Source organism: Pseudonaja textilis, chromosome 1 (assembly GCF_049901715.1).
Source record: "Pseudonaja textilis isolate UNSWEBS1 chromosome 1, rPseTex1.2, whole genome shotgun sequence".
Classification (NCBI taxonomy): Eukaryota; Metazoa; Chordata; class Lepidosauria; order Squamata; family Elapidae; genus Pseudonaja; species Pseudonaja textilis.
The window spans coordinates 231,288,502-231,310,507 of NC_141990.1; the positions used below are offsets into that span (position 1 = coordinate 231,288,502).

Here is a 22,006-nt window from a genome sequence, read left to right on the forward strand (position 1 = left end):
GTTACTAAATAACATTTTATGTTTATTATCATTTAAAGAATGCTAACCTTACACTCACTGATCGGGTGGCAAAATATTTTCACCATGTTATACAATTGTACCACATTTTTAATTAGATATGCTGCTTATTGCCCTATTACTATTTTCTTCTGTTCTCCAATAACTCATTGCTGTATTAAACTTTCTCTTTTTATGGTACTCTTTTACTGTAAAGGCTAGAAAAGACTGTAAAAAAGATAAACAACCTGTACAAGAGACAGATAGAGATATATAATATTTACAGAGGGCCTAACAAAACATTTCCCTGTTAAATAAAGCTGCCCATGATCAATGTTATAGAAAGCCCACCCCTTTTTTTTTCTTCCCCCAGAGAAGAATCTGGTGTGCACTGAATGGAAGGTTCAAAAGGACGGCACATCAGGATTTTTAGAGAAAAAAAACAGGAACAGGAAAGAAGAGAGAGTGAGGTTTGATGTATGTAGATTGAGGGTCTCCTGAAACCTGAAAATATAGACAGGCCGACATTTTAAAATATTGGGTTACTGACACTTGATTTGTTTCTATTTGGCATCTGAAGAACTGAAACCCTCATGGCAAGATTTCCCTTCTTTACCTGGTATACCTTCTGCCCCTGGAGCAATCTTGAAAATCCAACTGGAAGGTAACTGTGCCATAATCTATAGTCTGTAAGGCTTGGTGTTCAAATCCAGACATGCAGCTGTAGCAAGCTCAGATCTGAATGAAGCTGGACTTCCTGGCTGAAGAAATCTGATCTGGAGGGGACTGTATTTGTGATCCTACACCCTCCAAAGCAGCTTTTGGAGACACAGTCTCAAATGCTGCCCAGTTTTAGTTCTTAGGGCTCATCCACACAACCACTTGGCTATGCTTTCCTTCCATCCAGGCATCCGGAGGAAATCATGCTGGGGTGGCAACAGACTGAAGTCCACTACTGTGATCCCTTTGAAGACAGAAACCACCTTGAACAATCTTCAGTAAGTTTCCTGACACCGATATCCTTACCTTCATCAAGATCAGTTTGGACTCCTTAGGTTTGGAAGCAGTAAATCGCTGTCCAAAGCAGAGATAAATGGTATAGTCAGGAGACGAGCGTCTTTGACCATCCCGGAAGTCAGCCAGTTCTATTAAAGAGAAAAGTCCAGGATTCATAGCTATTTAAGCCAATATATGGATTCATAAACAGAAAAACAGGGCAAATCAATGCAATAAAATCTAAGGTTATTTTGCGTCAGTAAGAAGAAACCTAGAATCGTTTGATCATCAATCACCCGTTAACCAAGCCTTCCAAAGTGTGATTACAGGTTATTTGGGACTTTCTCACCTCTCTCTCAAGATACCACCATAAAATCTCTGACGCCAATCTGTATTTCAAGCATTTCTCCCAGATACAAACATACCATTTAGCAGAGCAGGAAAGAATGCAATGAAACAGTTTCTCCATACAATACCTCTATATACCAATAGATAACAGCTGTGCAAATATCAAAGGCATCATTTAAGCCAAAATCAGCCAATTTCTTGTAGGTTAGCATGTTGCATGATGCCAGATACTATTTATTTAGAATGCCTAAAAGACATTCCATTTTCTTGAACTATAAGATGGCAACTAGAGTCAGACCAAGTATATTTCATATAAAATGTCCTGAGTTCAATCGCTGTCATCTACACAACAGGCATGAAAAAAAAAAGCCTGAACAAAATCCTGAAGAACTTTTTGCCAAACTACTTTGAGTATACTTGCATAGCTGCACTTTTGCTGCCGCTGCCTGAGTCCAGCTGCATTATGATCACTGGAGTAAAGCCTCTTCCAAGCATCTCCCTCCTGCTGCTATTATAACTGCTACACTCTTTTCCTGAAAATGCAAGCCAAAGCAGTCCTTGAGAAGAAGCTGTTTGGCAGCTAGACTCCTATCCTTAGAGGTCTTCACTAAGTCTTATAACACAGTGGTCGCCAACCAGTGGGCCGGGGACCACTGGTGGTCCGTGTGAAAATTTTGGTGGTCCGCAGAGAAATGTCACCCCCCCAAAGCACCCCACCCCAAAGCAATTAATCCAGGCTGCGTGGGAACACAAGGCTGCACAGCCCACATGGCTCGCGGAAACACAAGGCTTGTATCGCTTGCATTGCAAACAACCCGAGGTAGCGAGGGGAAGGGGGAAAGGGCGAAAGGGGGGAAACTTGCCCCACTCGCGCCACGCAACTGGCCTGGCCACTGGGCTGCTTCTTTCCGTTTCTTTCTTCTTCTGCTTTTGGCTGCACGCAAGGAAAGCAGCAAAAGTCTTTCTTTCTCTCCCCCAAACGTCACCAGAAATGAGTCTTTGGGACCTTGCAAGGCATTCTGCTCCAAGACGCTGTGCCAGTGCGACAAGTCTCACAAAGATTCATTTCTGGCAGAGTTTGGGGGAGAGAAAGAAAGACTTCTGCTGCTTCTGCTGCTTTCCTTGCATGAAGCTAAAAGTCTCTCTCTCACACCATGAGAATGAAGCTGGAGACGGTATCCTGCAATCTCAAATAAACAATGATCGATAGGTAGGAAAACGGAGTGGGGAATTTTCCTGCAGATGGCAGGGAAAGATTTTACAATTAGTCCTCAATTTATAAGCACAAACAGGACTGGAACTTCTGTCACCAAGCAATGCAATTGTTAACTGAGTCACACCTGAGCAATCTTTTTTTGCTGCAATCACTTAACTTCCCCCTTTGACTTGAAGCTCACAGGGAAGGTCGCCAATAGCAATCACGTGGCCCCAGGATGCTGCAACTGTCAGTTGCCAAGCGCCCAAATTTTGATCATGTGATCCTGGGGATGCTACAGTCATAAATGCAAGGGCCAGTTGTAAGATAATTTTTTTCAGTGCCACTGTAACTTCAAACTCCATTAAACAAATGGCTGTAAGAGGGATACTCTGCCTGCAATTACCTTCCTTTTTAATTATTTCAACCCAGATGTCACAGCCCCTGATCTGAACACAGATGAGACTGCACATAGCCCTTTCAATAAAGAAGACTCTTTGCCTCATTTCTAGATCCTCACCTCGACAGAACTGTTCATAGTCAAAGATTTCGGTTTCAACATTCCTTGGCAGCAATTTACATGGAGGGTCCTGAGAAGGGTTGTCCAACTCCTTGGAGAATGCATGGAAGACCTGACAGGTGCCCAGTCGCTTCGCCCAGATCCTACTGTTTTTCTGATATAATAATAACCTTGCAGCATTTAATGCGGTCAAGGTATGTTGAACTCGCTTCTGATCCGACAGCACTTCTGGATTGGGAAACTGTATGACCTGGACATTGTGTAGTTGGTGGCAGTTCTCCTGGTTGTAGGTAAACATGCAGCTGTTTACTTCTGCTTCGTCCTGCAGCTTGTTATGGTAGTAGATGGAGACCTTTATGTTAAATGCGGCGGTTTCTGCAAGAGACAAGAGTACACAGTGTAGTGAAAGCAGACGCGGTATCCTTTTGTCTGCAAAGTCTTGCATGCTGACTGAGCATTAGCAGAAAACAAAGAAGACAGAAAAAGGAGTCTGGGAAAGAACTATTCCCTACTTTACAATTAAAAGGTACATTTTTTGTTAGCTATTGCTGCTCAGATATTTTTATTAGTTGCCTTCGTGAGCCCACAGAAAAGTCTTTCACTGACCTAGAGCAGGGGTCCCTAATCCCCGAGCTGTGGACCGGCACTGGTCCGTGACATGCCAAAAACCGGGCAGCGCAAACAAGCAAAGCCCCATTCATGGATGCGGACAGCACATAAAACCATGCCCTCTCCAGTCTGTGGAAAAACCTCTCTCCACGGAACTGGTCCCTGGTGTCCAAAAGGTTGGGGGCCACTGACCTACGGGGTCCTGAGAAGGAACATTATTGATGGCTGGTTCATCTATTGGGAGGGTAGCTGAAGGTACAAATACACTCTGTTCCATCATAACTTCCTGGTTGGCTGTAAGTGGATAGTCACTCCTCATTTCATTATTCCTCATTCCATTATCCTGAGGCTCTTGGTTCAGATAAATGTTATCGACGAAACAGCTAGTATTGCAGACAGCTTCTTCTAAGACAGAGGAGAAAGAACAATTATTCTCAAATCGTAAGTGACAACTACTATATTTTAGCCACTGAGCCACTTTCACATGTGTCTACTTCTTGCTCAATGAACACAAAACCCTTTATTTTACTGGGGGAATGCCATGTCAAGACCAGAGACAGTTTGGGGGAAAAGGAAGCTAGGCAATGGAGGCATTGGCTGAAAGTTAAAAGTCCAACAGTGGCAACATGGGTTAGATACCTCTAGCAACGGATGCAAATGGACTGTATACTGTTCATTTTTATCTAGTACAATGTTGGCTGATAGACCTAAAGATGGACTGTGCACGTGACTCTAATTAGAATTTATGAATCACTTGGCAAGACTGGGAGAAGACTGATTGAAGTGTTTGAAGTACAACTGGTATAATGTAAATAGATCCATAGTAGTCAATGGTGGTCAAGAAGATCCAGGGACTGGGGTAGGGGAAATACACACGATATGAACACATACATGTTAGCACTGTATCATATTGTATACAGATTTGCTTACTTACAATGATTTTGGATATAAATGCAAATGTTTGGTAGTTTTATCTTTGACCATATCAAGCTATCAAATCAAGAGGTGGGAAAAACTCACTTTGTCAAGGACCTAGGAGTACTTCTCTCAAACGATCTAAGCCCCAGAGCTCACTGTAACAGCATTACCCAAAAGGCATTAAGAATTGGTAACCTTATTTTGTGAAGCTTCTTCTCCACTAACATTGAATTGCTACCTAGGGCATACAAAACCTTTGCCAGACCAGTTCTTGAATACAGCTCGTTCACCTGGAATCCACGCTCTATATCGGACATTAACACGATTGAGCAGGTTCAGAGGTATTTCTTAAGAAGAGTACTCCACTCCTCTACTCCCAATAGAATTCCCTATGCCTCCAGGCTTGAAATTTTGGGCTTGGACAATCTGGAACTGTGCCGCCTGCAGTCCGATCTAAAGCATAGCACACAAAATTGTCTGCTACAACGCCTTGCCTGTCAATGACTTCTTCAGCTTCAACCACAACAATACACGCGCAAACAATCGATACAAACTCAAGGTAAACCACTATAAACTCGATTGCAGAAAATATGACTTCAGCAACAGAGTGATCAATGCCTGGAATAGTGTCTACCGTAGACCTCACCCCATTCCTAAGAAGTCCTTAAAGGGGGTGTTCATAAGTGGACCAGCGTACCTACCATGCCTGTCTTACTGTCCCCATTTATCTGTATTTACTTCCTTTGTTCATGTTTATGTTCATATCTATATTTGTTATCTTATACATGTTTGACACACAAATAAAATAAATAAATAAATAAAATAAAATGCCTGCTAAGAATACAAGGAAGTCGTGAAGCTGGTGAAAAGTGAAACGACTTGGAAATCCTTATAAGGATTAGCCAAACCACTTACTTCAGTCTTAATGAATAAAATAAGAGGAAAGTCAAGAAAATTGTGTGATCTTGCCCTATCCCTATCACATTTTGAACACATCTATGTCTCCAGTAAAAACAGCCATTCTCTGCATTGCTTTATTGAACAATTCACTAACAACGTTCCTTTGCTGCCCTTAGTTTGTATTTTCTCTTACTAGCTTCCTAGTTTCCCAAGAAGGATATGTTTCCTCTCCAAATATGAAGTGTTTAATTGGGAGACAGGAGAGAGCCAAGTATGCTCTCACTTTCTGCTTAACAAGCAATTAGCCTGATTTTTTTTTTCATTCCTCTTCCACCTTTAATAAGTTTGCAAAGTCTGGGCAAATGGAATTAGGAAGAGTGGAACTATCTCTTGATAATGTCAATAGGAATTTAAGCCACTACACTTTAAGGAAAATTTTGGGCTCCATTTGGGCTGAATTCAGCTAAGTATGCTGCAGAATACTTTACTCACCCATCTGATTAAATTGATTTGCACCAGGAAAGTTTTGTTGAGCATGTGATACTGGAAAAGCAACGGTTGACTGGGAAAGCTCATTTGTTGGGTTTGCAGGTAGCCACTGGGGTCCTTCTTGGTAACAATTACTTGCCAGAGGTTCAACCACTGCTCCATTCCCTATGGGTAAGCAGTCATTTTGGGTGACCTGAGGGGTTTCACAGGAACTTCTTTGCTCATACAAAATAGCATTTCCTGCTGTATTTAGAAAAATAAAACAAGGTAAGCAGCAGAAAGAATCTACAATCCTTATAACAGATAGGAAAAAAGATGATAAAAAGAGCTTTGTAGGTAGCCCCTCTTAATATATGTTCTCCAGCCACTGATCTTCTCCACAAGGCTCCCTTTGTTTCTTTTGGATACAAACCTAGCATGAAGGCATTACAAGCCTAATTTAATGGAGTCAAACAGATAGCCCAGAACTCAAAGGGTTTAAATGATTGGCCCAAGAAACATTTCAGTGAGTGAGCAAACAGGAATTATTAAAGGACATGGAAGCGTTTACTATACAGGAAAAAAGACTTGATATGATACAAGTCTTTGACATGTAAAGATTAACATCTGGAAGAGACAGAACTTATTTTTTGTTGTTCCAGAATGTTGGACTAGAACTAACAGGTAAAATTAGAAGAAACATGGTTCAAGCTAGACATCAAGGAGGAATTTCCTAATCGACTGTCAGGAACTAGAATAGGTTGCTACATGACTGGACGAGTTCTCCTTCACGACAGGTCTTCATCCAGGGGCTGGAGAGGCATCTGTCAAACCCCCAACTGTCGTAATGTCAAACCTGTGGCACGCAAGCTGCAGGCAAACTTACCTCATTGCGCATGTGTGCGCCCTCCCATCTGATTTTCGGCTGGTTTGAGGCCTTTTTCGGCCTCCCAGAGGCTTGAGCCTCTGCAGCCTGAAAAATAGGCCCTTTCGTCACTTCCTGTATTTCCGGAAATACCGGAAGTGACAAAACGGGCCAATTTTTCAGGCTGCAGAGGCTTTCCTCAAGCCTCTGGGAGGCCAAAAAAGGCCTCAAACTGGCCGAAAATCAGCTGGGAGGCACAGTGCAGGCAAGGTGGTGACGGCGGCAGGGGATTGCGCACACATACACAGGGGGCGGGGGGGGCGTGCATTGCCTTCTGGGTGCTGGCATGCGAGCACACGCATACAAGCGCGTGTACAATATTTGGCACAGGATCCCAAAAAGTTTAGCCACCACTGCTCTATTGAATCCAGTACTAAGCGGGAAGATGGACTAAATAAATTACAAGATCCCTTCCACTTCCATAATTTTGCGATTCATTGCTTAAAGTCCATGTTTAGACTTACCTATAAGATTACTGGAATCTGCAGTTACTATTGGGGCCCATGAGATATGTTGCATTTCAGTCAGATTCAGTTGGGACTGCTGCTGCATAATCCATTGGAGTGTATCATTATTAGTCTGGTAAAAATTGCCTGCTGCATTCTCACTTGGTAGTGCAGAACCTACATACACATAAATATCCATCATTAATAAGATTTTTGCAATGGCATGTATGGGATAAACTCTGATAAAGCCTACTGCTTTTATCAATATTAAATGTAAAACTCAGCATCAATTATGTACAAATACTTGGGGAATCTCTGCAATCTACACCATTGGATTGCAATGGTTGTTAAATGTCTGCCCGTGAGTATTAACAAAGGGAAAGCCAATGGCAAATATGCATGCTCAATTATGCATTTGGGTAGAAGCAGCCCAGAGTCAGAGCACTTCATTCCATTCTGTCCCTGATTGTCTCTAGACATTGGGTAGGTGATCTACGCTATCGCCTGTCTGGCGATATATATGGGAGATACATGAACCCTATGGAACCCCATGGACAAGCATCTAGGAACTCAATTGATCATCCCCCTTACAGCTGACCAAACCTGAACCTGGGTAGGTAGTAACACTGATGCAGAATAATGCCCTCAATCCTCACACATTACAGGGGCCCCAAAAGAACACCATAATTCATGGTAATGAGTGCTTCTAAGAAACTAAATAGGACTAGGAGGGATGCACTCGGGCCACCCAGGTCCAAATACAAATCATCCACCAGAGTGATCAGTGCCAGTCACAGAACCCCAAGTCTGAAGTCTGACCAAAAGGGGGATTTTATCTAAATTTGCTCTGTCCAAGATTACTTTGCAGCTGCATCTATACCCTTTCTCAAAAACGTTTGCTAACAAATGACCCAATGTAGCCTCTTCAGGAGTTATCAATAAAGTACATTTGATCAGGTTCTCTTCTTGGCCAAACAATGTTCAGTATGACAATAGATTATTAAACCTAAGAAGTATGCTACATATTAAGAAGTTCCCCCCCTTTCATTTACACACCAATAATTCAGTCATGCAGCAATAGGCATTATTAGACATAATTGGCAGCTCAAATTCCTAATTTAAAAAATTGGACTAAGTTTTAATAATTAAAAAAACAGAACATGGTTTTGCCATTTCACAGGCATAAAGTCGCCTGCAACTGTGGTTCCAGTTGAAGCATGATAGTGAAAATGGGCACATTTATACTTGTCATTATCAAGCATGTTTCATCCCAGCCTAGTAAGACAACCCAAGCCTCTACCCCAGCCAACTCTCTTATGAGCACCCACAACTTTACCTGGCATTCGATTTTCTAGTGTCAAAGTTTGAAAAGCAGCATCAATTTCCTTCTGTGAAGCAGACGAAACGTTTTGTTGCAAATACTGAAAAATACCATGTGAAAATGTTCATTATATGCTGATCAACTTTTCTTGATAGTACACTTAAAGCTTACCCCATGACACTGGAACATTTTTCAGTAATCCATTCACTCTCAGCTTAAACCAGCACAAATGCTACCTCAGGCTTCCAAATTAAGTTACATGCATATTATGCAGGAAGGACCCAGGAGTCATTGCTGTCAAAACCACAGACTTACAAGTATGTAGTTCACATCTCCCATTTAAATCTACATGAATCAGATTGTTCACTTCTACTAGGCAGGAAACAGCTATGTATTTTCTCCCATGAACAAATAAAAGGAGAGAGCAAAAGCAGTTTAGACCCTCCTTGAAAATGTTCAGTCCGTTAGGAATTTGAGATGACAGATCTTGGTGTGACAAATCAGTCGTAAATGTACACTTGGCATGTAGAGTGTCTCAAATTTCAACCTTATCATGTCCAGGAAGGGTGCTCAAAGATTCCAGTCTAAATTACTACACAGATGGTGACAATCCATGTCAATAATATTGGATCCAAAGGATTATTGGCTTAGCATAAGGCAACTTCTAGATTACCAAGAGTTTCTAGACATTCTTTCTACCTAGGCACTGAACATCTCCAAATTAATTAATTAATTAAAATGGATTAGAAGCCATTCTAGCAGACTCTCAGCACATTACCATAGCTTAAAATATTCATCAGTCAGAAAACCTAGACTAAAATAATCTAGTAAGCAGCCAAATCAACAAAATGGTTGTATTATGTATCTTCAATAGCACATTCTAGTACCAAAATATAATACACTGCTCAAAAAAAATAAAAGGAACAATTAAAACAAGACAATGTAACTCCAAGTCAATCACACTTCTGTGAAATCAAACTGTCCACTTAGGGAGCAACACTGACTGACAATCAATTTCACATGCTGTTGTGCAAATGGAATAAACAACAGGTGCAAAGCATAGGCAGTTAGCAAGACATCCCCAATAAAGAAGTGGTTCTGCAGGTGGTGACCACAGACCACTTCTCAGTTCCTATGCTTTCTGGCTGATGGTTTGGTCGCTTTTGAATGCTGGCGGTGCTGTCACTCTAGTGGTAGCATGAGACAGAGTCTACAACCCACACAAGTGGCTCAGGTAGTGCAGCTCATCCAGGATGGCACATCAATGCGAGCTGTGGCAAGAAACTTTGCTGTGTCTGTCAGTATAGTGTCCAGAGCATGGGGGCGCTACCAGGAGACAGGCCAGTACATCAGGAGACGTGGTGGAGGCTGTAGGAGGGCAACAACCCAGCATCAGGGCCGCTACCTCCGCCTTTGTGCAAGGAAGGACAGGAGGAGCCCTGCCAGAGCCCTGCAAAATGACCTCCAGAGGGCCACAAATGTGCATGTGGCTGCTCAAACGGTCAGAAACAGACTCCATGAGGGTGGTATGAGGGCCCGACGTCCACAGGTGGGGGTTGTGTTTACAGCCCAACACTGTGCAGGACGTTTGGCATTTGCCAGAGAACACCAAGATTAGCAAATTCGCCACTGGTGCCCTGTGCTTTTCACAGATGAAAGCAGGTTCACACTGAGCACATGTGACAGACGTGACAAGGTCTGGAAACGCCATGGAGAACATTCTGCTCCCTGCAACATCCTCCAGCATGACCAGTTTGGCAGTGGGTCAGTGATGGTGTGGGGTGTCATTTATTTAGGGGGCTGCACAGTCCTCTGTGTGCTCGCCAGAGGAAGCCTGACTGCCATTAGGTACCGAGTTGAGATCCTCAGACCCCTTGTGCTGGTGCGGTTGGCCTTGGGTTCCTCCTAATGCAAGACAATGCTAGACCTCATGTGACTGGAGTGTGTCAGTAGTTCCTGCAAGATGAAGGCATTGATGCTATGGACTGGCCTGCCCGTTCCCCAGACCTGAATCCAATTGAGCAGAATTGGGACATCATGTCTCACTCTATCCACCAATGCCACGTCGCACCACAGACTGTCCAGGAGTTGGGGGATGTTTTAGTCCAAATGTGGGAGGAGATCCCTCAGGAGACCATCAGCCACCTCATCAGGAGCATGCCCAGGCATTGTAGGGAGGTCATACAGGCACTTGGAGGCCACACACACTACTGAGCCTCATTTTGACTTGTTTTATGGACATTACATCAAAGTTGGATCAGCCTGTAGTGTTTTTTTCCACTTTAATTTTGAGTGTAACTCCAAATCCAGACTTCCATGGGTTGCTAAATTTGATTTCCATTGAGAATTTTTGTGTGATTTTGTTGTCAGCACATTCAACTATGTAATGAACAAAGCATTTAATAAGAATATTTCACTCATTCAGATCTAGGATGTCTTATTTTTGTGTTCCCTTTATTTTTTTTGAGCAGTGTATATCTTCTATAGAAAAGAATGCAGTGGAAAACATTTGAATCAAGCATCTGGGCAGCACAGGTTCTATATTCTTAATACAAACTTGATTAAAACAAGAAGAACTTTTAGTTTCACACCTGAAAATTATCATTGTCTAAGCACCAGTAGATGGGAGTCAACTGGAAGTTTCCTAAACACCATAGAATCAAGGATGCTTCCAACCCATATGCCTAAAAGGGTACTTGGATATTCACATTTAGCCAGTTACGTAAAGTCCAATAACAAGATACTAATATAATTTGCTATTATTTTACGGTGAAGAAAAAATTCTTCAGACATTCACATTTTAAGCTATCAAACAATGGCAGCCAAGAGAAGGCAAAGGAAGAGCACGTCACAAGGCTTTGAATGGTTCTGGGAGAAGAAGTTGCACGTGCTTTATTTCTCTTGAAATAAGATATGATAAAACAGACACACATTCAAATAAACTTTTGAGCGATCTTAAAAAGTTAGGCAAAATTGGCCTGGGTTAAAATTTAGATGGTGGATTGTTGAAAAATACTAGATCTATAACAGAAAGATAGATCATGAACTGGTGTGACTTCAAGATTTCACCGGTATCCTGTCCTCTTTTGTTGCTTTCCATTTGAAATACGTTTCACAAAATAACCTCTGAGTCAGAAGTAGATTTGCAGCAAATGCAAAATACTTCATTTATAAATAAGCTGATTGTCTAGATCAGCCCCTCCCCCCCCAACCTTTTGGGCACCAGGGACCAATTCCACGGAGAGGCTTTTCCATGAATCAGAAGGGGCAGGGTTTAGCATGCTGCCTACATGCCGTGGATGGGGCTTTGCTTGTTGGCAGGGCCCGGTTTCTGGCAAGCTGTGGCCCAATGTACTCCATGGCCTGGGGGTTGGGAATCCTTGATCTAGATCAGGGGTGTCAAACTCATAGCCACGGGCTGGATACGTCACGTGCTGGCCCCACCCCGCACTGGTTTAGTGAAGGGGAAAAAGGTTCCCATATGTCACGTGACTTCATGAGTTTAATACCCCTGGACTAGATGCTGTTTCTCTAGAGATAAGGTTTTTTCCAGTCCTGTAAAGATCCACGTAATCTCTGTATACATATGCTTTTCAGTTTTGTCAACTTTGTCTAAGTTTGTGATTTTTCTAAGTAAGTGATTTTTTTTCCCCATACAATTTACTATCAGTGTTGACCAATTCCAAAACTTGGTGTTTTCAGTGACTCCTCTGCCTTTTCAAATCCAGTTATTGCAGCAAATGCTACAGATCTGTACCTGGTGTAGCTGTGTGGACTGGTGCAGAGCTAGACATTCTCCACTGTATGGACTGAAATGCAATGCTTCAGCTTCATTTTCACTCGCATTACCTTAAAAAGCAGATAACAGCAAAACTGTTGTTATTCAGATATTTAGAATTTTATATTTTACTTGTTAAGAATTAAATTAAAATACTTGCTAGTTCAGCAAAAGCTATACTGAATCACGAGTAAGACCCCCTGGCAGTCTATGTACTAGTAATAGATTGAGCTTCTATCTCCAACTTTTATTCAGTTTGGGTAATTTGTTACTGTTTTTTTATCAAGGAAGCATGTTGTACAATTCTGATTTTTCTCTTGTAGTTGGATTCAAATCAACAGAACTACTTTGCCAATATGCCTCACTCAGTAGTATTTAAACTCAGTAAGAATGGCCCATAATACGGAGTTCTCCAGATTTCTGAAAGATAAGGGAAGGACTGTGAGGGGTGGCTGGGGGAATCCCAAGGAAAGGAAGCAAAGCATGGGGCAGGGGTGGGATTCAATTTTTTTAACAACCGGTTCTGTTGGTGTGGCTTAGTTGGTGGGTGTGGCTTGGTGGTCATGTGACTGGCTAGGTGTGGCCAACTCAACATCACTCACATCGAGGCACGCATCTCCTCTCCTGGCCTCTCATGACTGTGGAGATGCTGCAACAGTCGTAAGTGTGAAAAACAGTCATAAGTCACTTTTTTCAGTGCCATTGTAAGTTTGAATGGTCACTCCACACAAGCAAAGTACCAGCAAAGGAGAGGAAAAAAACTCCAGAGACGTTCCAGAGACAGGAAGTCTAGTCCTGCCAAGAATGTAATAAGGGTTATCAGAGAGGCAGTTTCTGTAAGCAACCCCAGAATGTTTCCTTCCTTCCTTCCTTACAGGATTAGGCCAGTAATTTCTTCTAACAACTGGTTCTCTGAACAGCTTAGAATGTTAACAACCGGTTCTAGCGAATAGGTGCGAATTGGTAGAATCCCACCCCTGGCAGGGGGTATCTCAGGGTGTGGGGGAGGCCGTGAGCAAACATTCCTGAGGCACCCATGCACACTTAACAACCCCTGCATTAATCCCTACATAGTTTAACCTGGCATTGGGGCGATCCAGGATCTTTCACTTAATGAGTTTCAATTAACTTCCTCCTTACAGTCGAAATGGGTAGGCTTCAATTACTGTTGTAAGTCGAGGATTATCTTTATGGATATACACCATTTGTTTTTAAATGATATCCTTTCAAAACTTCAGACTTTTAACTTTTCTCATTATTTCCTTTACATAGGAAATTGCATCCCTCTCGATCTCTAAGCTAAAAATATAATACAAGAACTCTTACTTGTACCAGAAGAGGGGTTAGCTGGTGATTCAGTCTTTGGATTCAGGGGGATGATTTTGTATATGCGAAAGTCAGGTTCATTTGACACGAGTTTTTCAAATCTCTTTGTACTGTTCATGGCACAGCGGAAGTTGAGTTTACATTTACTAGGAGTTGATAAATCTTCATTATATTTCTCAGTATACATAGCCCATGCCTTTTCATATGAAAACAAAAAATAACGAGATTGAAATGTAAACACAAAAGATACCTCTCCATTCAATAAAAAGTTAGATCCCACCTTGTCCAATTCCTGATCCAATTAATTAGGAATAGGGTAATCAGAATCTAATAAAAAAAGCAAATATGAGACTTGATAAAAGGTAAAGGTGTACTGAACAGGCAACTAGAGATATTTCATTGTGTAGTTTTTCATGTATAGCTGCTCCCAATTTTATGCTCTTTCTAATGTGTTAGAGCTAAGTTCTAAAAAATGCAAGTATACAACATCTGAAGAATGCCACATTTGGGAAGAGTAGTCTTATTACCTTTGCTAGTTTAAAAGTTTAAAAAGATACATTAGAATTGTTTTAGTTATAAAGATACACTTTCTTAAGAAACATTTAGAGTTTTAAAATAAATATAAGAGTTTCCCTTCTACGTTTAAAGAATTTGAAAGTGTATGATGATTTTTGTTAATACAGATGATTATAGTTTAAAAAGATAAGTGTAAACAGAAATATATATCAATTCTTATAACAGGGGAAATGGATTTGGTTTAGATCACTTGAGACTTGCAAGAAGAGATTGGACTGCCATTTGTCAGAAATGGTGTAGGGTCTCCTGCTTGGGCAGAGGGTTGGACTAGATGACCTATAAGGTCCCTTCCAACTCTGATTATCTGTTATCTGGTAATGTAAACTGTTTTAAACAAGGATATTTTATTTGGGTTATTTTTATTGGGCTATTGCTTCTAGTTTTTATGTTTGAAATAGAAAAAAACTGAAATTTAGAATTTGGTTTGAAAATTTAATAACCGTAGTTATAGAACTGGCTTGTAATAATTATAAGTAATGTAAAAAGTTGAGGTCTTAAGTGTATTAATATTTTACTGTGTTGAAAAGAAATGGAAACCAGAATCTTTTTTCTCTTATTTTTTTATCCTGCACTCCCTCTTTTTTAATCTTTATTTGCATTGTATTTTATAACAGAACTTAATAAAACTTTATTTAAATAAAAGTAATCATATACACTGACAGAGGTACCTACTACACAGAATGGGAGAAAAGTTTCCGCTGATGCCAATAAGAACTCTCCATCCATTATAAATATCAGGTGTTTGCTTATGGGCAGTTTCTGAATACTACAATGAGAACAAAGATTAAAATACCTTTTTTATTCAGGGATGGTTTTCATTAAACTATCACATATTACTAGTCCTACCCTTTGTCCTTTATCATAAATAAAAAGGAAGAACTATACAGAAACAATGGAAAGTTTGGAAGAGCAACCTACAATGGAAGTGTCACTTTAGGATCCCCTATAACATTTTAAGATTGAGTAATAAAAAGCTCCCTTTTTATTCCGGCTTCCAATAGAAATTGTCCTTAATTTCCAGGCCAGGTTTCTCACAAAAAACCCTTTGGAATCCATAACATTATCTACATGCACCTAGAAGTTTTTAAAGTACAATAGAACCTCAGGTAACAACTGTAATACGTTCTGAGAATTCTGCCGTCACCTGATTTGGCTGTCACCAGAAGCACATCCGTGTAAAAAAAGTGCGGTGTGAAAGGGGAAATAGCCGCGGAAGAGCAAATTGCTGTGGTTGGTCACCACACAAGCACCCACTGAGACCAGAGGTAAAAACTTTGGTCGTCACCCAATTTGATCACGAACGCTCCCATTCGTGACCAGAGGTTCTACTGTAATCTGTCATGTAAATGGAACCAGGAGTTGCTACCCATACTAGGGATATTTGAGTAAAATGGAGTCTTCAAGTTTTCAGAAAAATTGCTGTTAGCTTCTTTCAGCATCAATGAGTAGACCTAATCTGTGAAAGCTTACATCATGATCTATTTAAAATATTAGAAGCTGGCAATGGTTGCAGAAGATAATTCACCATTTGGCAGAGCAAACACATACATATAATCATTTGTGCAGAACATGTTCATACCTTGAAAATCTCATAATCATCTGCCACAAGATTCTTGTTTGACTGATGCTTCCAACGGATACGAAATGTTGTGTGGTTCTCATCTGTCCAGTGCAACAAATCCTTGTATCTTCCACTGTTGATCTGCTCAATCAACCAGTCAAAAAACCCAACTTTTTTAGGATTCCTGAGTGAACAAATAGAAGAACTTTACTCCTTGAAAATTATAGCCCAGACTCACAAGAAAAATGACTGTAAGTCCACATGCAGGGTGATCTCAAAAAATCTCATTGTAGACTTCAGGCAAAACAATAAAACCTCTAATTAAGAAAAAGTGGTGGAGTTTTCATAATAAGAGTTTTCAAATAAAGAAGCCAGAATCAAATCTTTTTTCCCTGAACTTTACAAAAATGCATTTTTTTTCATGATATAGCCTGACTGGGTCATTCCTTTCCATTTTGGGTGAGTCATAATATACAGCAGGGGTGTCAAACTACCAGCCCAAGGGGTGGATGTGTCACCTGCTAAAATGCCCCCCTCCCCAGTTTAGCGAAGGGGAAACAAGTCCCGATATGGCATGTGACACCATCATGATGACACAAGTTTGATACTCCTGTTATACAGTATAGCAACCTTGTCTAACTTAGTACTTTTTCTCCCTCAAACCAAGCTTAACATGTGATGATGCAACAGACAACATTCATTCTTCTCTTGGTAACAGTACAAATATGGTCTTGTCACAACTCTGGAATGTTTTTCAACTTCCTTATCTAGTCTGGACTTTCCTCATGTTTTCCCATTCACATAGAGTACTAAACAGGCCTACTTTTGTTAAGCTTTTTCAGGATCAGCTGAGTTCTGCTACCTTCACTTGATCCTTAATCCAAGGTTGAAAAATGTCAACAGACAAACATGGCAGGCAACAGCTGTTAGATGTGCTTAATTTGAAGTTGTATTTGAACTTGTTTACCTTGTGGATTTTAATTTGCCTATTCTGGAACATTTAGCTATTGCTTGACTGCAGTAAGCGAGTAAATTTGCAGACAAAAAAAGAATAAATCATTAATTTGACACAATAGAGTTATGCAATTGTGAGAGGGATGTTCACCGAGCAACTGTCAACAATTAGGAAGAAACTGTGGTTTTTTTCCTGAGCTAGTCTGGCTGATATATCTCTCCTTAGGATAGCAGAGTATTTGATTTAAGGGAGTGTTGACAGTATTGTACCTATTGTGTATAATCACTTTCTCCCTTCAAAGCCAAATAGCTATAGAGCTACAGTACATACTCACACAAATAAATCAGATTTAGATAGATGGAAAAAAAATTATGAGTAACTCCTCCAAAAATAACACTGGCAGTAACTCAGAGTATTCCTAATGATTAATAAGTAACTTATACTACACTACGGTATTACATCAGCGCAGAATTATGGCTGCCTTTACAGTATAATGCTCATTGTTTAGTTCTCTTTTTGATCTGAAACCCAACATTTCCAGCTGCTACATAGAAGCACAAGGTGCTGTATGAAGGTTGTAGGGAGACAAGTTACTTACAATTATACAGTCTTCCCTAATTTAATGTCATTACTAGATTACAACATCCACTAACCACCTGACAGGAAAGTACGGTAATACCATTAAAGTCAGTGGGAGCTCTAATCTAAGATACATGGTAAGTACTGGGTTAGCCAAGGTTGAAATAGTGTGAATATTATGACTCTCCAATTCACCTAAAATAGAACAGACACAACCAACTGTATCTGTAGGAGGAAGGCAAAATATTAAATATACATCCCAGCATAAGTGATGTGACTTGCAACCAACCCAGGAGTATAAATGCAAAATGTCAGGGTGTGGTAGATGTTATGCTGAAATATTAAGCTGGCTCACAAGCTATGGTATATTGTGTTTATTTCTGCCAGCATGGAATTGTAAAAACTATTATTTTGTTTTTTGTTATTTTATTTATAAGACTTGGTGTGCAAAATTGGAATTCTAAGCAGATTTACAGGGAAGAAAATGCTATTGAATTTACTTCCAAATGCTTGAATAAAGAAATCCCAATCTCTTCTTGCTTTGCTGCTTTTTCCCCTCCCTCTCAATGTAATTTAGGTCAAAAGCTCTTATTTGCAGAAAAGAGAAGTGCTTGGCTTCATTGACAGATTTATCATACCATTCACTAGCTGAAAAGCAGTGTATGAATAAAAGTAAGGATACACAAGCCTACTTATGTATCCTTACATATATTTTTATTGTTGTTTTATAATTCTACCTCAGGACCACTCACCCTTTATTTGCTGATGTTGCCATTGTGTAGCTGTCAGGTGAAATATGAAAGAATTTTCTATTTCTTACACCAAGTAACTTACGGATTAATGGAAGAACCCTCCAAGGAGAACCTGTTCCAAAACAACCAGATGGTGTAACCCATGTTAATTACAGGTTTATGAAGTTTTATTACATGTCTTCATAGCCAAGTAGGCTTCAAATTCAGCTCCCATATCACATTCTAAATGTATTCTGGGCAGTTTTAGAAACGCAGTAGTCAATCATTTCAAACCAGAATTCAGCAATAAATGTTTGTCACACTATCATGGTAGCCCATTCAAAATACGTCAACAAAAACTGCAATATCAATCAATTAATTAGCAATAATTAATAATTAAGCAATAAGAAATACCAAGAAGAGATTGACATGTTTAGCTGTAAAAGCAGGATGCTTTTGGGCTTTCCCCAGAGAAAGATTGTCTGTGGGTTTACATCCCTCTAATCTCATGTAGGTAGAGTACTCTAAGCATTCTCCCCATTGGTGCACATGTATGTGAAATAAATTGTCATGAGAGCGCTCCTGATACTGCTGTATAACCCTCCTGTGGTGGCTTTGTGTTTTTATTGAGCCTTGATGGTTTTATTGGCTTTTGATGAATTTCTGTTTTCATTTTGTTCACTGCCCACAGTGCCCAGAATGAGATACGATAGCCATAGTTACTGGATAGATAAATAAAACCAGGCATACATCATGCTGTAATAGTTAACTCACCTTATCACTATGGCAGGTTGAATTCATTCAGTTATCACATTCCTCCCAGAAAGTGCTCTATCACAATTTCAACAAGTATACCATAGCTTGGGCCACACTCCCTAAAGAAGGCATTGACTCCATATGGAATGGGGAAATTAAACTCGCTGTCCTTGCCAGTAGTGGTGACAATTCCTAGAAGGTGTCTGCCTTCTCCAACCATTCAGCCATTTTGAATCCCCAATTTCCAGATTTCTGAGCCAGCCTATATAGCAATAACACTTAGACTTTTATACTGCTTTATAGTGCTTTACGTCCCTCTCTAAGCAGTTTACAGAGTCAGCATATTGCCCCCAACAATCTGGGTCCTCATTTTACCCTCCTCGGATGAGAGGCTGTCAACCATAAGCCTGGTGAGATTCGATCTGCCAAATTGCAGGCAGCTGGCTGTCAGCAGAAGTAGCCTGCAGTACTGTACTCTAATCACTGAGCCACTGAGGCTCTTATCATGAAACATAGTTTTCAAATGATAGGTACTAAGTCGGAAAGTTTCAAAGAGGGAGCAAAAGTCAAGTTATGGGGTTTCCAAATTAGATTGATTTAAATTGGATTTGGCATCAGATAAGGGTCCAACACTATTGATCAGATCTATGCAGTTTTCATCTACCATATTTCATCCTTTAAACCTCAAATGATTGTGATCTCTGAGCCCAAATATTCCCACCCCACACAATGTATACATGGTTCAAGTGCTTTTCAAAACCTGAGATATTTTGCTGTACTTAAGGGCGCATCAGCCAAAACACGTGTCCCTTTAGTTGAATAGATCTGCCTGACCACCAAAATAATCGCTTTTGGGTGTTCTCTTTCAGATTTTTAGAGGGTGAGGATAGTAGGTGATAAAAATTCAAACAACTCATTTTGTGTAGTACTCTTGCTTGTAACTTACTTTGATGACATAGTAATATGTTGTAAAGATTTTTTGCTAAAAAAAACTGCCTTTTAAATTGTGAAGTGTTAATTAGGACAATTTCACACTATTTTTAGATTTTGACTGTTTTGACTATATTGCAAGTTTGATTTTCTCAAACTGAAAGTTGATCTCGAAGGAACCCCAGGAGGGAAGACTATAAATATTTAAAGCAATGAATGAACAAAACTTGCCTCAAATAGATAAACATTCCTGTTTGGTATGATAGAAGCCCATAGTGAAAAGATGTTGTTAGTTTTCTATGCAACAGATCCACAAGAGCTATTAATAAAAAGATTTTGCAACTCCTCACAATATTTCTAAATCATTACCCACACCTACTTTATCATTTTACTGTATTCCACAACAAATCTGTGCACCAATGTTCAGCTGGTTATATTGTGTACTTGAAGATAACAGGTCTTTTGTGCTAAAACAGCTGTGTGGCACGCTTAAGGGCTGTCACAGTCAGTTAAGGAAGCTTCACCATCAGTTATGATATACAAGGGGTACATTTTGAAAAACCTTAATTGTGTTACAGAAAATCTGAAAGAAATTCCAGAAGCCTTTTGAAGAATAACAATCCTGCTTCACCTGCCACCTCTTCTACCCCAGATCAGAGCTGTTGTTAGTATCAATCACCTGTAACTTGGTGGGGATCAAAAAGCTAAGCTGACCAGGAGGTAGGCAGAGGTTTGTGCTGTGTACCCCACGCAGAGTTGGTCAGCAGCTAGTTGGGCTCCTTTGAATTTAGCCATACAAAATACTTGTATAAGGTTGGGAACAGGTTTTGCAGCTGCAGGTCTACCAATCTGTCACAATTTGCTTATTCCTCTCTCCCTTCCTATGCTATTCTCTGCTAAGATGTGGATTACCCTAGATCTGGTGATATTTAGGGGAAGGGGAGAAAAATAAAACTAGGAATCCACCAATCTTTTTTTTTTGTCAATCTGTGCTACACTTGTTCAAACAGTGAATGCAGACATCATCTCCAACATATAATGGTGCCAAAGCCAGGAGACTGTGAGTCCTAGTCCAGCCCTGGACATACAAAACCGGCTGGGTGACTGTGGGCCAGTCACATCCTCCCTCAGCCCAACTCACTATACAGAGTCATTGTTATAGGGAAAATAGCTATAATTCATAACATCTGTTGCATGATGTAATCATATTTCATCATCTCCCTCTTCCCAACATCCAAAACCACAGAAAGGGATCAAAGGCTGACAATGAAAGCAGGAAATTTTACCGTGTGCTCTCCTACCTAGACCACCTTGTGCTCTGTTGGATTACCGTTTCAAAGGTATTTCCTTACCTAAATAGAGAAACAGAATGATTACTGGCAGGCAAAAGAACAGTGAGAGCAGGAGTAACTTCCTCACTGATTTTCCTTGTAAAGAAGCTGGCAGAGAGCACTGGAAATGACAATCACATCACAGCTGACTGCAACAAGCCATGAAGTGGCCACACAACTGCCAAATTTGAACCGCACAGTAGTAATAGATCCTGGATTTTGGATGCATTCTGTAAGTTAGCCACCTGAAATTTGTCCATTCAAAAACTGTTGCCATATGATGCACCCTTTCAGTGCATCATATGACAACGACTGAAACAACCAGTTGAAGGTTACAAACAACCAGACACTCCCTTCTGCGAGTTAAAGCCACTGCAATGAAAAAGGACAAATCCATTACCTTTTTTTTTTCACCAGCGAAGAGCTCCGACGGCGCCACAGAGAAGAATGCGAAAACCACCACACATCTCTTGCCCTCGGCACAATGCTTATATTCCAAATCGGAGGGCAATTTCATTGGCCGATGACAGCCAATCAGCGAGAACCACCTTTCGAACGGGCACTCTCCTGGCGCGCGGGCGGGGGAGCAATGCCTTTCGCTCCTCTCCAAGGGCTGCCAAGAGGCCGGGCTGCCTTTGGCTCTGGTCCCTGCCGTTCCTCTAAACCACGTGACTTTCGCGAAAGTATTAAGTTTCCTTTCCCATCTGCGCGGTCTCGCCCAGTCGAGGGCGATCACACTAAAATGCCCCGGCTTTCCAAGAAGCTAACCTTTCATTCGCCAGCTGGGTTTCCTCTGGAAAAGAAGTATATACAAGAAAGCGAAACTGCAGTTAGAATTGC

The 22,006-nt window shown here is 40.6% G+C and overlaps 1 protein-coding gene across 6 annotated transcripts in view; it reads right to left on the reverse strand.

Moving 5' to 3' along the window:
* Positions 1-21,668, reverse strand: part of IRF7 (interferon regulatory factor 7) — a 29,102-nt gene extending 7,434 nt beyond the window's left edge. Inside the window, exons 1-11 of one of the 6 annotated variants that reach the window (XM_087920919.1) lie at positions 21,567-21,668; positions 18,171-18,282; positions 15,903-16,068; positions 13,748-13,943; positions 12,401-12,492; positions 8,659-8,743; positions 7,341-7,499; positions 5,976-6,215; positions 3,858-4,070; positions 3,057-3,431; positions 1,024-1,142 (exon numbers count right to left, since the gene is read on the reverse strand). In XM_087920919.1, coding sequence (XP_087777045.1) covers positions 1,024-1,142; positions 3,057-3,431; positions 3,858-4,070; positions 5,976-6,215; positions 7,341-7,499; positions 8,659-8,743; positions 12,401-12,492; positions 13,748-13,943; positions 15,903-16,068; positions 18,171-18,193 — 1,668 coding nt within the window. In that variant the 5' untranslated portion in view covers positions 18,194-18,282; positions 21,567-21,668. Of the gene's footprint in view, positions 1-1,023; positions 1,143-3,056; positions 3,432-3,857; positions 4,071-5,975; positions 6,216-7,340; positions 7,500-8,658; positions 8,744-12,400; positions 12,493-13,747; positions 13,944-15,902; positions 16,069-18,170; positions 18,284-21,121; positions 21,190-21,566 lie in introns of those variants that run through there. The other 5 variants (XM_087920921.1, XM_087920923.1, XM_087920920.1 and 2 more) reach the window with 5 other exon arrangements.
* Between the last annotated feature and the right edge of the window lie 338 nt (positions 21,669-22,006).